This window comes from Engraulis encrasicolus, chromosome 12 (genome assembly GCF_034702125.1).
Source record: "Engraulis encrasicolus isolate BLACKSEA-1 chromosome 12, IST_EnEncr_1.0, whole genome shotgun sequence".
Lineage (NCBI taxonomy): Eukaryota > Metazoa > Chordata > Actinopteri > Clupeiformes > Engraulidae > Engraulis > Engraulis encrasicolus.
In genome coordinates this window covers 49,313,365-49,329,261 of record NC_085868.1, presented here as the reverse complement: position 1 = coordinate 49,329,261, position 15,897 = coordinate 49,313,365, and the positions used below count along the sequence as shown (strand labels likewise).

At 43.8% G+C, this 15,897-nt stretch overlaps 1 protein-coding gene across 15 annotated transcripts in view; it reads left to right on the top strand.

The window, feature by feature from the left end:
• mbnl2 (muscleblind-like splicing regulator 2) overlaps positions 1-11,752 on the top strand; it is an 86,426-nt gene extending 74,674 nt beyond the window's left edge. For 5 of the 15 annotated variants that reach the window (XM_063212377.1, XM_063212371.1, XM_063212382.1 and 2 more), the window contains 3 exons: positions 392-427; positions 3,587-3,681; positions 11,372-11,481. In XM_063212377.1, the coding sequence (XP_063068447.1) occupies positions 392-427; positions 3,587-3,681; positions 11,372-11,386 (146 nt within the window). In that variant the 3' untranslated portion in view covers positions 11,387-11,481. Of the gene's footprint in view, positions 1-391; positions 428-3,586; positions 3,682-11,371 lie in introns of all 15 variants that reach the window. The other 10 variants (XM_063212380.1, XM_063212383.1, XM_063212385.1 and 7 more) reach the window with 6 other exon arrangements.
• The last annotated feature ends 4,145 nt before the right edge of the window (positions 11,753-15,897 follow it).

The following is a 15,897-nucleotide window of genomic DNA, read 5'->3' as shown; positions in this document are numbered from 1 at the left end:
TTCTTTTCACTTGACTGACAACCCGGCTGGGATAACATCCTACGCACCTGCCCAACTACAGAGGTGTGCAAAAGCGTCTTTATTGAACTAATAAATAAAAGAGGAAAAGACATTCTCACATCACCGACTCAAATTCCGCACATGGCCACACAAGCAGTCACGTCACTCCTCACACAGCCCACTGAGCAAAAAAACTGAAAAATATACTAAGCAAGACATAAACGTGTTTGTGGGTCTGCATGCTGATGATTGACTTTCTGGCTGTCTGTCTCTCTCTCTCTCTATCTCTCTCTCTCTCTCTCTCCATCTCTCTCTCTCTCTCTCTCTCTCTAACGGGTTTTTTTCTGCCTTCCCTTATTAACCCTCCTGTCGACTCTGCATGGCCGCACAGGTTCAGTCTTGTGCATGACTCCTGCTAGCAGCATTGGTAGGTGCTTTTACCTTCCTCTCTTTGTTTTTTGGTCTTTGTCCCTCTCTTTGTTTCCGGTTGTTCTTCCACTATTCCAGTAGCACAGTGGTTCCCAAATGTTCCTCTGCTGGGACCAGGGTTGCCAGGTGAGACGGATGCCCAATGGGAACTAAATTCTATTGATTTCTATGACCAAACATCTGCAGAAAAGCCTTCCTAAATACCCTTTTAACCCATTTTAAAACCCTTCCTAAATACCCTTCTTAACCCATTTTTAGTAAAAAAAAAAATGAGTTAAAAAGGGTATTTAGGAAGACTTTTCTGCAGATGTTTGGTCATAGAAATCAATTTTTTACCCTAAGATGACCATCCTAAGCACCCCAATCTGGCAACACTGGGACCCCCTATTCGACTTTAGACAGAATGTTTTTGCGACCCCCTCACTTCCCAAACTGCAAACGCCAAACGTTGTTGTATTATGGTTTCATTATATGAAAGCATACCTACTTGTAGTTGCCTCTCTTTGTGACTCACATGCAGTACATTTGTGCACCACACACACACACACACACACACACACACACACACACACACACACACACACACACACATACACACACACACACACACACACACACACACACACACACACACACACACACACACACACACACACACACACACACACACACACACACACACACACACACAGGGGTCCCGGCCCCCAGTTTGGGAACCCCTGCCTGCGGTAGCGAGTGGGTGTTTCCCATGGTGGGTTACCAACTGGCAGGAGACTTGTCTGCTGCCCCTGGCAACAGGGCAGAGGAGCTACGGGTCTCCCTCAGGTCATTTAAATAACACAGTGAATGGCTGCTGTTGTTAAATGGTGTTACTAATAGTAGATCAACCTAAAAAGGAACTGGGTGCTCATTCCTTATGAAATATACAAAATAAACAAGACAGGGGTGAATTTCTCAAAACCAAAGTTGCTTACTACATTAGCTACTTTGTTGTTTTCAATGGATTTTCCCATTGGCAACTACCGAAGTCGCTAACAGGCTAACAACTTCTCTTTTGAGAAACTCACCCCAGGACAGCACTCCAAGTTGTGCACGTTTATTGCCTGTCATGACTAATAGTAGATCAAACTAAGTGGTATAATTTAACACGTTCAACTCAACCAAAGTAAAAAGCAACTGGGTGCTCATTCCTTTTGAAATATACAAAATACAAAATGAACGAAACAGGACAGCAAACCAAGTAGTGCACTTTTAATGGCTGCCATGTGGTTGTGGTCCTGGGGGTTGACATTAGCACTAGGGATGGCGAAAGTTGAAAAAACTCTTAACCGGCTACTGAGACTCATTGACCGGTGGTTAACCGGTTAACCGGTAATCTTAAATTATACAACGTTCGCGTGCCTGATATGCACAGCACTGATTTAAAAAAAATATATTTTTCACGTAAGCCTTTTTTGTTGCTGCGCTGCCATGTACAGCCACTGTTGCCAGATGGAAAATGCTGAATTATCGTACTAAAACCTAAAAATTTTCTTTTTTGGGGGCTTTTTGGGAGAAAATTATTATTATAATTATTATTATTATTACAACCGGTTAACCGTTGGCAGAAAATTTCAACCGGTTAAAGTTGATCCGGTCGACTATCGGTTAACGGTTAACATCCCTAATTAGCACCTGTGGCATTAGCAGGGGTGGGGAACCTATGGCCCAGGGACTGTTTACGACCCATGAGGCTGTCTGATCCGGCCCGATATCATTTTAATGTTTGGCAGTTTCACATGAAATATGACACGTTTTGTAAAAAATCTTCTTAGCGGTTGTTCTTAGGAATTGCATTTGCAATACAATTAAGTTATATTTTAAAGGGACCAAGTGAATGTGGGGTCTGTTGGAAAGGTGGCCGCCTTCAATGTAGTCTTAAAGTGAAAGGGGAAGGCCTGGTTTATAATCCTGCTGTACAAAATTTGTGGCCCTTCGAATGGAAATGGTTCCCCACCCTTGACCCATGGGGAGGAAAGCTCCGTTATGTTTCCCCCAAACCAACATGACCTCCACATGATTGTCTATGATGACGTCATAGATGCCCGGAGGTCAAGAAAATGGGCATGCGGATTACAGTTCTGTTTATTTGCCAGACACATGTCCAAACAGATAGTACGCAAATACATATCAAGACAAAGACAACAAAATAAACTAAATTAAAATGTTTACAATCACTTTATCCAGTGTGCGCTTTCAGCCTGGATGTGTACTTTGTGCTATTCACAGTTGGATTTGATCATTTGATAGTGCCACCATGATGTTATTGGAAGAGTCATCCAGCTTGCTGTTGTTACAACGTTTTGCCCCCTCAAGAGAAGCCATTCACTGTGCCTTTTAAACTTAACCTGTTGGGAGACCTATACTTATATCTGTGGAGGGTAATGAGCTACGAGAGGCATTGTACAAAATATGTAATAATGACAAGTCATGCTACTGTATGTGAGATATTTTCAGCTTTTCCTTTTAATCGAATCATTTCTTTGTGTGACTTAACACTAATGTGCAAGCGAAACAGGCGTTAGGTATTGTGTTGTTCTTGTGCGCTTTTGATGAGGAATTTGATCAGTTTCCCAGAGAAGGTAGTAGCTTCATAGTTATTAGCAGGATGCTATCAACACCATGGTGTAAATTATGAACTGTTACCGTAATTGTGGAGTTAAGCATTGGGCAGCATGGCACTTACAAGTGCATCAAAAAAGGCAAGAAGCAGCCCAGCTTCTGCCAGCTTCTCTGGGACTAAAACTGATTACAATGATAACATTTCCTTATGTGTGATTGTAATGTGCTTTCCCCCCTTTTTTTCGTTATGTTTTTTTTCCCATGCCTTTTTTTTTTTTTTTTGCTTTGCATCATGATCGCATGGCATGCCATACGCTGGTCTAACCCTATGATGGCTTGCTTCTCTTTAAACACGTAACCATGTTCAAACAAAACAAAAAATAATAACAAATCACCCCCCTCCCCCTCATCTCCCAACTTTAACCCCTCCCAACCCAACCTTCCCTCAACAACAACAATAACCACAACAAACAACAACAAACAAATCTGTCACCATGGTTTCCATAATGCTCCACCTACCTCTTCATTGCTTCCATGGTTCCCCTCTTCCTGAAAGTCCCCATGATGTACAGTGCTACGCCTGCTACTGTCTCCGCAGCAACAACGCCTGCCACAAGTGTGCCCTACGCAGCAGCCGCACCAGCCAATCAGGTTTGCCCCTTTTTAAAAAGCTTTCCGTTTATTTTCATAACCCTCCCCCCCCCAATGAGCTCCGAATAAGCACTTATGCACAGGGCCGGCGCTAGGCATCTAGGCAAGCAAGGCAGTCGCCTAGGGCACCACAGAATTATGTAGAATGTCAAATGAAATGAAACACAGTAAGCTTTACATTGACACTGATTATTTATGAGCACTCAGTGTAGCCTATATGTAGGTACCAGATTAGCTGTGCTCAATCAAATGTGCAATGCTGTGTTTAACAGTCTGTTTCTAAATACACAAAAAAGGAAAGGGGGTGTTCGCCTAGGGCACCAGATTGACTAGAACCGGCCCTGCTTATGCACTCCCACCGGCACTTGCAAATTGAATTGCAACAACGAGCAAGCCATTTGGTTTCCATGGTGATTTGCTGACCTGTTCCGCTTGCGCCACCCCCGGTTTTAGCATAGCCATCCGTAGCTGGTGTGCACAGCACAGCACACCAGACACTCTCAAACACACATTTTGTCCTTTTCATTTTGTGTGGTAACGGATTGGAGATCAATAAGTCAAAGTGTTGTGTAATTGGCTCAACAGTAGTGCCTATTAAGAGCTCAATAGTTATGTTGCATTATTTCCTCTTTTTGGTTTCTTTCCTTTTTTTCGCATGCTGTTTTTGTCAAGTTGTTCTTCATCTGCTGTATGATAAAGCTGTGTAAACTGTGGCTTCAACTACTGCCAAAGACTACTGCAGCCAAACATGTCTTTATTTTGGTTTTCCACCACATTCTCGTCTGTGCCACTCATGCAGACCTCCCACCCATTTCCAACTTCCAGGATCTCGGGTTTCCACGACTAACATCCTTCATTGGTGGAATTTTGTCTTGTATCACATTTTTGCATATTTGTTTGCCCCTGTCTGAAGAAAGTGATGGGTATGAGCGTTGGGAAGGGTTTCTCAGGTGAATGAAGGAATGAATGAATGGATGAATGACTGAATTAATTTGTTTGACCATTCTTGATATAAAACATGGAACAGCAAACTGAGCCAAACATTAAATGAAAGGACTAGTCAAGGATGACACAAAAAAAAGCCAAAGTCCCTTGGAAACAAGAGCATATGGCAGCATACATACACACATAAATACATGTCTGCACACATACATATTCATTATCAACATTCATTCAAAACACAGAAAAAGAAATACATTGAAATGTTTCTAAATACATCCAACACATAACATTAACATGTCTAGTATTGTTTTTGAAACCATTTTTTTCAAGTTTCGCTTGGGACTGTCTGAACTACTAAACTGCTGTAGCCTCTTACTGCAGATGGGGTCGCCGGCGGGCCTATTCACTATTTGCTGAAAATACTCAACTACATTATAACAACATTGCCATGGCATTACCAAGAGCCTTAAGTATTGGATTAAGACAGAGGCATTGCCATTTCTGTGACAGTAAGGTCATAACCTAGTCTCTGTGCTAAGGGGTTAAAAAGAAAAGAGATCCCATCGCACACGGCCCTCCAGGAAACGGCCGACACCGTAATAGTTAGTGCTATTAGTGCAGCCCAAAAGCAGGAAGGACGCTGCCTGGTCTGCCCTTCCGGAAAGAACTAAAAATGGCACGCAGTGCAGCCTGCAGTTAGATGGCAGGGGCGTCTCCTCCTCTCCTCTCCTCTCCTCTCCTCGCCTGCCATACGTAGAGGACACCAGGAACAAGGCAGGGGATAAGGACTTGTGGTGGTGGTGATGTAGCCTGGGCGATTAGCCGACTGTTGACTCCGTCAATCAGTCTGGCAAAAACCATGAGGAATCCGTCTCCGTGGACGATGGGAGATGGTCTGATCTTACTCTGTCATTTAAATTAATTGAAGTTCCAAACTCAAATTAAAACCCATATTGTGCTTTATTAGCATGCCTGTTACATTATAGCGTCGCAAAAGCATACAAATAACAAAACGAAAGTGTGAATATAGTTACCTTAACCAATCAGTAACGGAGCTCGCGGGTGAGTTCTACGTCACCACTCTCAACTGTTTGCTGATTGGCGAAACACTGAGAGAACCGAGCTCGAGGCTTTTGCCAGACGATGTGCGGAGCCAAAATCTTTGGGTGGAGTACAGAGGATGGCGTCGCGAGCCTAGTGGTGATGGTGTGTGGTGACATGCTGTAGTAGGTTAGTGGTTCTCAACCTTTTTTGAACAAACACCCCCATGACCTCATCGTAAGCCTCCCAATGCCCCCTTGACCTCATCATAAGCCTGTCAACGCCCCCTTAGTATTGAAAAATAAACTTTTCACTTCCTGTGTAACAAAGACAAAAACCCACACACGACTTTTTGTTCACAAATTGGGTGATATACTGTTACAGCTTGCAGACTGTTTTAAATGAGCCTCAAGCGACCTTTTCAGCTGCTCGTCATAAGCGGAACACCCACCGCACGCACACACACACACACACACACACACACACACACACACAGACACACACGCACACACACACACACCACATTGAGGTCTGAGATAAGGAGAGCCTTTCCTGATAAAAGAACCCTTTTTCATCCCCCCCCCAGGCCCAGTTACCTGACCCATAATTATCACATGACATAACTCTCTTTGCCACAGTGGCAGTAAGCACAAGTCTGGACTGGGGGAGAAATAGGGCCCGGGCACTTTTTTTTGCTTAAAGCCCCCCCCCCTCATAATTAGCCCCGCACCCTCGTGGGCCCCTATTTTCAGAAATGTTTGGGGAGGAAAAAAAACATTTCCCACCTGGAAATGGCTGCTATGCCAGATGGTCAGCCCAGCCCTGAGCAACCCGTTAAGCGAAAGGTGTGTCTCTGCCTTAATGATTACTCTGGAATGTTTTACACTCTGGAATCCGATGAACGATAAGTTAATGAGCAACCATTCCCAAGACACAGCACACGCTTATTTTTTTTTCCCCCGGCCTACATCAATGGGGTCATTTAAGGAGAATGACCAGCATCAAGCGTCACCTTTTCCCGAGGTCATGTGACAACCTCACTATGCCTTTTGGATTTCTGTGCACGGCTTCAGGCCAAAATGCATGTGTGTAACGTGGACACCAGGCTTGTACGAAATTCCGAATGGAAAGAATTTCCATTCAAAATAATGCCATAATACGAACACTAGGTGGTGCCATTACCTTGAATTTCTTTGAATTTAAGCTACACCACCCATTGAAAGTACATAGAACACCACCACCTAGACTTCGTATTATGGCATTACTTTGAATTGAAATTCTTTCCATTCGGAATTTCATACAAGCCTGGTGGACACATACAGTAGGTGCCGGAAAGGGGAATGCAGTGGCGCAGAAGTGCTTTATAAAGCATGGGACGGTACCTACTACAAGTAGGCATGGGTTACCCACTCTGAATTTCCGATCCCTCCACGCACCACGTGATGGTCATTTTTGAATATGGTGTTCATATTTCCACCTAAACACTGAATGTTTGTCCATATTAAAATTATAGCAGGAATAAAAGGAAAGAAAATTCAAGCAGCACATGTAAAATAGAGGGGGGGAAAGTAACAGCGTCTCTACTTTGACTGTGACCCCGATTGTAGCCCCATAATATTTGCTACAGTACTGTATGTAGCCCTGTTTGCAACAGGATAACATGGAGCTTATTCACCACCCTTCGCCTGTCCACCACTGCACCAGAGAGAGTAGAGAGAGAGAGGTTCCATTGGCCCATTGTTTCCGGTTCTATTATTGCAAGGGGGAGTGGGGGAAATCCCCCTTTAGGCAGACCTAGGCAGACCTAAGGACTGTTCTATTCAATGCTAGGAGTATTATGACACGCCCCTTTAGGGAGACCAGAACCTGGTCATGTTAGGTGCCCATAGCCAGGGGTGCACATAACTGGTACGCAGGTGCGCATGCGCACCAAAAATTAGCAATGCGTACTGCCACCTCGGTCACTACAGCGCACTTGCGTACTGACTATCTCACCAGACTGTTTATGTTGGTGAATGGTCAAACATGTCCAAAAAGAAACAGACAACAGCAGCCTAATCAGTTTCTTTGGAGTTTCGTCAACAGCAAAGAAAATTGAGTCAGAGATTTAAAAAAACAAAACTTTCCGAGAAGTGCCGTGGCTTGAGGCTAATGATGAGCGGACAGTATAGTGCCAGTCCCTTGAAATGCGGAATCGTTCCGTATGTGGTAGTGAAAGCATGCGTTCCGTGTTGAACAGGTAAGGGACGCGATGTGTCCCGTTTTCTCATGAATGCCTAAAAATAGACATGTCACTCGCATATCAACTGTAAATCTAACGACAGTCAGCGCGAAAGCGACCGAGTGAGCTCCTGGCTCTCTCCTCCTCCCTCCATCATTATGGAATTGTGCCGTCTGTTAACTCCCAGAATGGACCCGCACCCCCGTAATTCTCATTGGCAACTCCGATGCATAGAAGTTAAAACTGAAAGCATGCACCCATGCGCGTCGCTTCTTAAATGCAGTTCCCGGCCAGCTCCCCTTCTTAATTTCGTCACCTTCCTCCCACCATATTCCAAACGGACACCGCATACAAGTTTATTCCCCCTCTGTGCATCAGTTAGCAGGCATGACGGCGAAATCGGCAAAAACAGATTAAATCCAGACAATAATCACTTAACTTGAAGATGACCTGTTGTAGGCTAATTAAGATTTAAAGAATACCAAACTAACAACAAATTTGATTAGGCTACCTTGCACCAGTTGCATTAGCCTTCAAACAACATGTGTCAACGTTCGTGGTGATCATGTTTTATCCTTCGACACTGTAGACAGTAGACTTTTTTTTTTTTACCGCGGATGGTGCGTGCCAAAACATATTTGCCGGTGCGCATATGAGTAACGGCCTAAAAAAGTTATGTGCACCCCTGCCTATAGCAACCTATTACATTGGCATATCTCTATATACTTAAAGAATCTCTGACTGCACTGTCCTCTGCCAGTCTGCCCTGTCCACCACTGTCCTCTGCCAGTCTGCACTGTCCTCTGCCAGTCTGCCCTGTCCACCACTGTCCTCTGCCAGTCTCGCCTGTTCTTCAGTGCTGTCTAGACAACCAATCCCAGATGGGCAGACGGCCGGCTGATGCCATCATCACCACGCCAGCCAGCCAGCCACGCCATGGGCCCCCGCTGCTGGCCGCTGAGTCACCGCTTCTGCAAATAATTTAGCGCCCCCCACCCCCCTGGTTTAATTATGCACAGATAGGGGGAGAGAGGGAAGAGGAGGGGAGAGAGGGAAGAAGAGGGAGAGGGGGAGAAAGGGAAGAGGACGGTAGAGAGGGAAGAGGAGGGAAAGGGGTAGAAAGGGAAGAGAAAGAGAGGGAAGAGGAGGGGGAGAAAGAGAGGGAAGAGGAGGAGGAGAAAGGGAAGAGAAAGAGAGGGAAGAGGAGGGGGAGAAAGGGAAGAGGAGGGGGAGAAAGGGAAGAGAAGGAGAGGGAAGAAGAGAGAAAGGGAGGGAACACATGGGCTGCCACAGGGCTCTGGCCTCCTGTGAATCTTCTATCTGCCACACAAGGAGGCGTTAAAAAAGCTGCTGTCTGTCTGTCTGTCTGTCCCGCCCTCAGCTGTACCGCTTCACAGTACAGTTCGGTACAGTTGCTCCTGGCAGTGTCCTCTGTACAGCACAGCGCCACGGATACAGGATGTCTGCCAGTCAGGGGTGTAGCTAGCAGAAAATTCTGGGCCCTATGTACAATCAGCTCAAATGGACATCCCCCCACCCCCCCCCCCCCCCCCACCAGCCTTGCCTGGTTAACACCAGACCCAATCACAAGTGAGATTAGGTTTGGGGAGTTGCCTATTGTAAATTCCGTAGGGGGCAGAATACTTGGCTATTATGATACACTGCCCTGCTCTCTGATTGGGCAGAGAAACTGTTAAGGTCGGAATGCTTGGCCATTATGACACAGGGCCCATGATCTTGGACGTTATGAGTCATCCTCGCCAGACTGTCTTTCAGATCGAAACGATTGTGTAGAACTAAAGGCAGTATGGGAGTTCCCAGGCTACCACCAGCCATATATCTACATAAATCAGACTGTGTGCGGGCCCCCTATATACGTACATGGGGCCCCGGTGACTCAGTCACATTTTACCCCCCTGAACGACACCCCTGCTGCCAGTGCACTGATTCAGAGCCACTCGCACCACCCTCTGCCGAGCATCTAGGATAACTACATCACGTTCTTCTTATTCTTTATTTATTTATGTATTTATTGTCTGTACAAAAGACATAGGTTAACCCCTTTATGCAGAGCCCATGTTGTAATCTTACTGACTGTCACCAAAATTGTAATAACCAAGTCTTAATTTGTTAAGGCTCTCTGTAATGTCATAGCTGTTATGTTGTTATGATGTAGTGAACAGCAAAAAGTGAACAGGCCGGCCGGCGGGCCCACCTGCACAAAGAGGCTACGGCTCAAGGCACAAATACCTGTATGCCAAGCACGACATGAGCGAGTCCAGCGGCGGAAGTAATCGACTTTGTATTGAGTCGCGCAACAAAAGCGATTCAGGCGACTAGAGGCGATTGGCGCGACTAGAGGGACAGTTTGTAGTTGAACTCCAGGCAATGTTATGCAAATTAGCTATGATGCGGTTCGGCAACAGCTGCCACAGCCAATGGGAATGTTGGAATGCTTGCATTCTGCTTTTAACGGACATACTCTGTCGCCTCTATCGCTCTCGCTACACAGCCTAGCGATTCTCTATCGCTTGATCTCGTCGCGGCCGGTGTATTCGCCCGGTCAGCTGCTGTTCTTGTACTGTTCATTTTAGTTATGACTTGAGAAAAGTTATTCAGGAGGAGCTTAGATGGATCATGACAATGCTGACCTTGTTGAGTGCTCTGCCTGCATAGCGATTATAAGTGCAAGACTTTTTATGTATTTTTTAAGTTTACAAGTGTACAAGTTAACAGTAAACGGTACGTCTCGCTGTTGAACACCAGACCATTCCAATTCGTTCCTATTTTTCTACATTTCTTAGGAAACGCTTACCTGTGAAAACCAGCATAACAGCACTCAGTAATCAGTGATTTAACCATTCATGCCCATCTCATTTATTTATTCTTTTTTCAGTTGTGTAATATGGGGGTTCTGCAAGCCTGTCATTTCCTTTATTGATATAGCCAAATTTCACCAGCACAACCACAGACATACAGTATACTGTATTGCTGTATGTCTACATGCACAATTGCCTGCTGCTTGTTCGCCCCCCTGTGGCCATCTGCCTCCACTACACCACACACATACTGTACAGTACATCTCTCATCTTCAGTCCAGAGGGTCTGGCTGCTGACGCCCAGCGTGGGCCGAGGGGTGTTCATTATTTCCGGACCCTCTCAATGAACATTTGAAAGTTTATTTATTCAACAAAGGGACATCATATATCAGTAACATTTAAGACAAATGTAACAATTGGAGGGTACAGTATGCCTGAGAGAGAAGCCTGAGTAGAAAGAGGTCCCCCCATCATGGAGAACTGCAGTCTGCAGTGTGAGTGTATGTTCATGCATGCGTGTGTGTGTGTGTGTGTGTGTGTGTGTGTGTGTGTGTGTGTGTGTGCGCGTGTGCGTGTGTGTGTGTGCGCGTGTACGTGCATGTGTCAGTATGCTGATTCATCTAAACCTTTTTTTCTTCTTTTTTTCTTTGCTGTGTCTCCACAACAGATCATCCTGAAGTAGAGCACATGAGGAGAGCTCTGTGTCAACACGCTGCATTACCAAGCCCAAAACAGCCCACCTGTAAATACCACTACCACACACCAATAGACCTACAGCAACCTGCATGTTAACACGTCTACCAACTACCAAAACCAATCGAAATCCACATACTTTGCACCTAGTGAAGTGCTGATATTGTGTGTGTACTGTTTAGATGTACAGTTGTGGAAGGACAAACAAAGACATTGAGAGGATACATTATTGGACAACCGCAAAGAGGGACTGGAGGAAGCAAAGATGTGTACAGCACATGTGTTGTCAAGGCAAAAAGCAATGACGTTATACAAAAATGATTGTTCCTTCATCAGGTAACCTGAATTATTTTCATGTTTGTTTTTTTATCTGGAAATCCCAATGGCGCACAGAAGTTCATCCTAAGCGGGAAATAGATGTCTTACTTGCACTTGTTCTAAAAGATGATAGTGCTCAATATGAAGTGCTTAATTGTGTTGAATGGGAATTGTCACAAAAAAAGTCCCTCTAAAGCATGTCTTAGAAACTCACCCATTGGCTTGCCTACGGTTCGTATTCCCGGCATGAGAGGTGGTTTGATTTAACTCTCCACCTCCCTCTTCCCACCTCCTTTAGTTTTTACGACAACCACAAACATGAATGTTAAAGGGGATACCAGCTGTAGGTTTTTCTTTGGTAACACTTTCCTTGATGCCGGTGTCATAAGTACAGTATGTCAAAACAGTGGTGGAAGGCAGTCATGGACATGTCATAATCATTTTGTGACCGTTGCCATTAACCCATTGATGCCTAAGGCACCTGCAAAAAAGGGGTGCTGAATGCCTGAGCCCTTTTTAAGAAAAGCTGCCCTCAGCCCATAAAAACCTAAATATCTCAGCTTCTGAAGCACATAAAAATATGCACTAAGTTGCATTTAAACGCTAAGACCCTCATCTTCCATTAGAATGTGTTCATCTCAAACAAACAGAGATTTTAATGAAGTTGTCTCAAATCTCATGAGCCTGAATGTTGCGTAATGCAGCTCCAGGCACCAGGGCCAATGTTGCGCAATGCAACATCAGGCATCAATGGGTTAAGTGAGATTCGGTTATGGTAAAGACAACCCTAACAATGTCAACTTTTCATGACCATAAAACGCTCATGACATTGGCAAAATGTTTATGACTCCATGTCCATGACTGTCATGACATGCGTATGGCGCCAAGTGGCGTGAAGTTAAGTGTAACCCTTTCTTTTTTAATATTTTGATTTCTGGGGCCTGTACTACTACAAAGCTGGTTCAGAAGTATAAACCAGGTGAAGTTTAAAGGTAAATCATCTAATAGAAGAGCCTGGCGTCTTCATTTTGTTAAGAACATGAGGACTCCAGGCTCTTCTATTAGATGATTTACCTCTTAACTTGACCTGGTTTACTCCTGATCCAGCTTGGTAGTGTAGGCCCCTGGTGACCAGGTGAACCTCTGCTATCCTCTGACTAGAATGTGCTCCCCTTGCCAAACCTCCGCATCTCTCTCCCATTCAGCCTGCTTGGCAAAAGCATCAACAGTACATACAACAACATAGGGTTATACTAAAGAACATAGTTAGGTGATAGACCAGGCTAAGTTAGGCCGGCCGCACACCGGCTCCGACAAAGTGCGGCGCACTTTTGCTTCCGACATAATTCGGACCCCCAAACCCAATTTCACACGAACATTGCATTGATAGTCAATGGGCGGCGCCGACAAAATAGAACTCGTCTCTAATTGCTATCCGAAATCGGCGAATGTCCGCGGACATCGGCGCCAGTATGCGTGGTTCTATTGAAAACAATGGAATCGAATTTTAGCTGAGCAGTGTATAGCACTTTGTCGGAGCCGGTGTGCGGAAGCCCTTAACCTACAGGAAGTGGTAATCCTGCTGATAGATGTAACTGCAGGCATCATTTAGTTAAGTAAGATCAGGACTCCAGGCTCTTCTGTTATAGATGATTTACCTCTATCACAAGGTTAACTTAACCTAATTTAGTACTGGACCAGCTTCTTCGTATATCCCCAAAGTCATCTTCATCCCAAACACTGAAACATTTTAAACATTGAAAGACAAAATATGCACACTGGCGACCGATGTGCCCTGATCTGGATTCTGTCTGAGACATTTTTCCCTCCATCGTGTTCTCGCTCTCTCTTCTTTTTTGTTTTGCTAGCTGTTTGTTATTTGGGGACAGGAGGATTTTGTGTGTACATGCCTGTGTGTGTGTGTACATGAACGTGTACGTGGATGTCTTTGTGCATAACAAGTGAAAGTACATAAGGAAAAAGCAATGGCCATTGCACACATACCTGAGGCAACCTGTTGGTGTCAAGGGCTTGTGCCAAGCTGGTAAGGTGCTGGTGCGTGCACACTCTCACACACACACACACACACACACACACACACACACACACACACACACACACACACACACACACACACACACACGCACACAATGTAAGCCTTGGGTATCTTCTAGGCACATTGTTCCTTAAGTTCAGTGCAATGATGAAAGCTGAAGGAGACATCCGAACGTGGTCAGATAAGATGAGATGAGATGAGATGAGGGCCACAAGATACTTGAAGTGCTTAGATTCACACAGAAGCAGAAAGATCTCTCCCTCTCTTTCTTTCCTTCTTCTTTTCCATTTCTTTAAGTCTTTGGTCTGGCTAAAAGACGTTTTTTTGTGTTGAGGGCTATGTGATTGACTACTGCCAGTGTGCTCTTGCCTGGATTCTTTATACATACATACACACACACACACAAACATACATACATACATTACGCACACGTGTATATATATATATATATATATATATATATATATATATATATATATATATATATTATTTCATTAACAGTAGAGAAGTGCCTAAAAATGATCTTTTACGCAACAGACATCTTGAAAAGATGCTGGTGTCTGGATAGGATTGGTTAAAAACCTCCACACACACACAAACACACGCACACGCACACAGAGCGAGAGAAAGAGATAGAGAGAGAGAGAGTTACGGAGTTACTTGTCCCCAAATAGTTTTAAAGTTTGAACTTAAAGAAAAGGTTTAAGACATTTCATGCACAAACAATGTTTATATCTGTTTGACCATGATATGATACACACTGCTCAGCAGAAAGTAACTGTGGACATTTTGGGCAGAATGTTATTATTTGATAATGTATTCTTTGTTCGTAATATTGTTTATTTTTGTAGTATATATACTGGAAACAAAAATGTAATAATTCTGTGGGAAACATGGAAAATGTAATGTGTGTTAACACACTGTCTGACATATGTATATACTATAAGTGTGTATTCATTGTCATTACAATATTCTGTGAGTGAGCACCTTTGGGTGTCGCACGCACCAATGACAACTATCAAGATCGTCTCTGAAGTGAGTGACTATCACCAAGGCCAACACATGTGTCTTTTTTTAATGCCATGGTATAGTTCATACTCAACCTCAAATCAATGTCAATTTTATTACCTTCTCCGCACGTTACGAGTTCTCTACTACGGACCGGGATGGATTTCCTTTTATTTGTCAGCGGTAGTTCTAGAATGGACAGAGAAGAACACGCAGCCTTCTAGTTCCCTCTTTTCTTTCTTGCGTGTAGTTCTGGCTGCTCTGTTGGGGCGTGTTCGAAACGTGTGTGTGTGTTGATGTGGATAAAAGGGTGTGTGTGAGGGCGTCTCTGCATGCATGCATGTGTGTAAGCAATGTGCACGAGCTTGTGCACATGTCGGTTTGTTTAATGAAAAACAAAAAGCAAATCAGAATCATGATGTATTTTCATGGTGCTTTGATGAACACAGACAATCCACAGACATCTTTGTTTCCACGAGATTAAGGCACTGGTCTTAGTTCTTTTTGTTATTATTATTATTATTATTATTTGTTTTCCTTTTTTGGTTTTGATTTAGGTTTCTTCACAAAAGTTACAGTTTTAATGTAACTTTTGATGGGGGGGAAGTCGTTTAAATATTTTTAATTTCATTTACTTTTTTTTTGTTAATAGATCTAGAACATTGTTGTAACCTATATTTTAAAATGAATGTAATTTATTAAGCTATGCTTGCCTCTGCATGGTTGGCCCCTCTACTGTCTCTTGTCATAACCAGGTTCTTCTCAGTTGGAGCAGGGACAAAGGGAGGGGTGAGAGGGCAAGGGGGTAGGGGCCTGTGGCTATCCAATAGCCAATCAACTCTCTCGGAATGCCTCTCATCCTATCAGAAACAGAGGACAATGCATTGCGGTGAAAACAGAGCTTTGGAATTGCTTGTATTATGTAAAACAAACAATGAAAAAAATATATTAATAAAACATTTATTGTAAAGGTAACCTTTTACCAAAAAATATAGGAAAAAAAATACTTTACACTGTAGTATAATAGTTATTTCATAACAATATTAAGTTGTTGCTGTGGCAACCTGAAGTTGCAATGACTAAAGTTATGTATTTTTGTAAATGTTTGTTCATTTAAG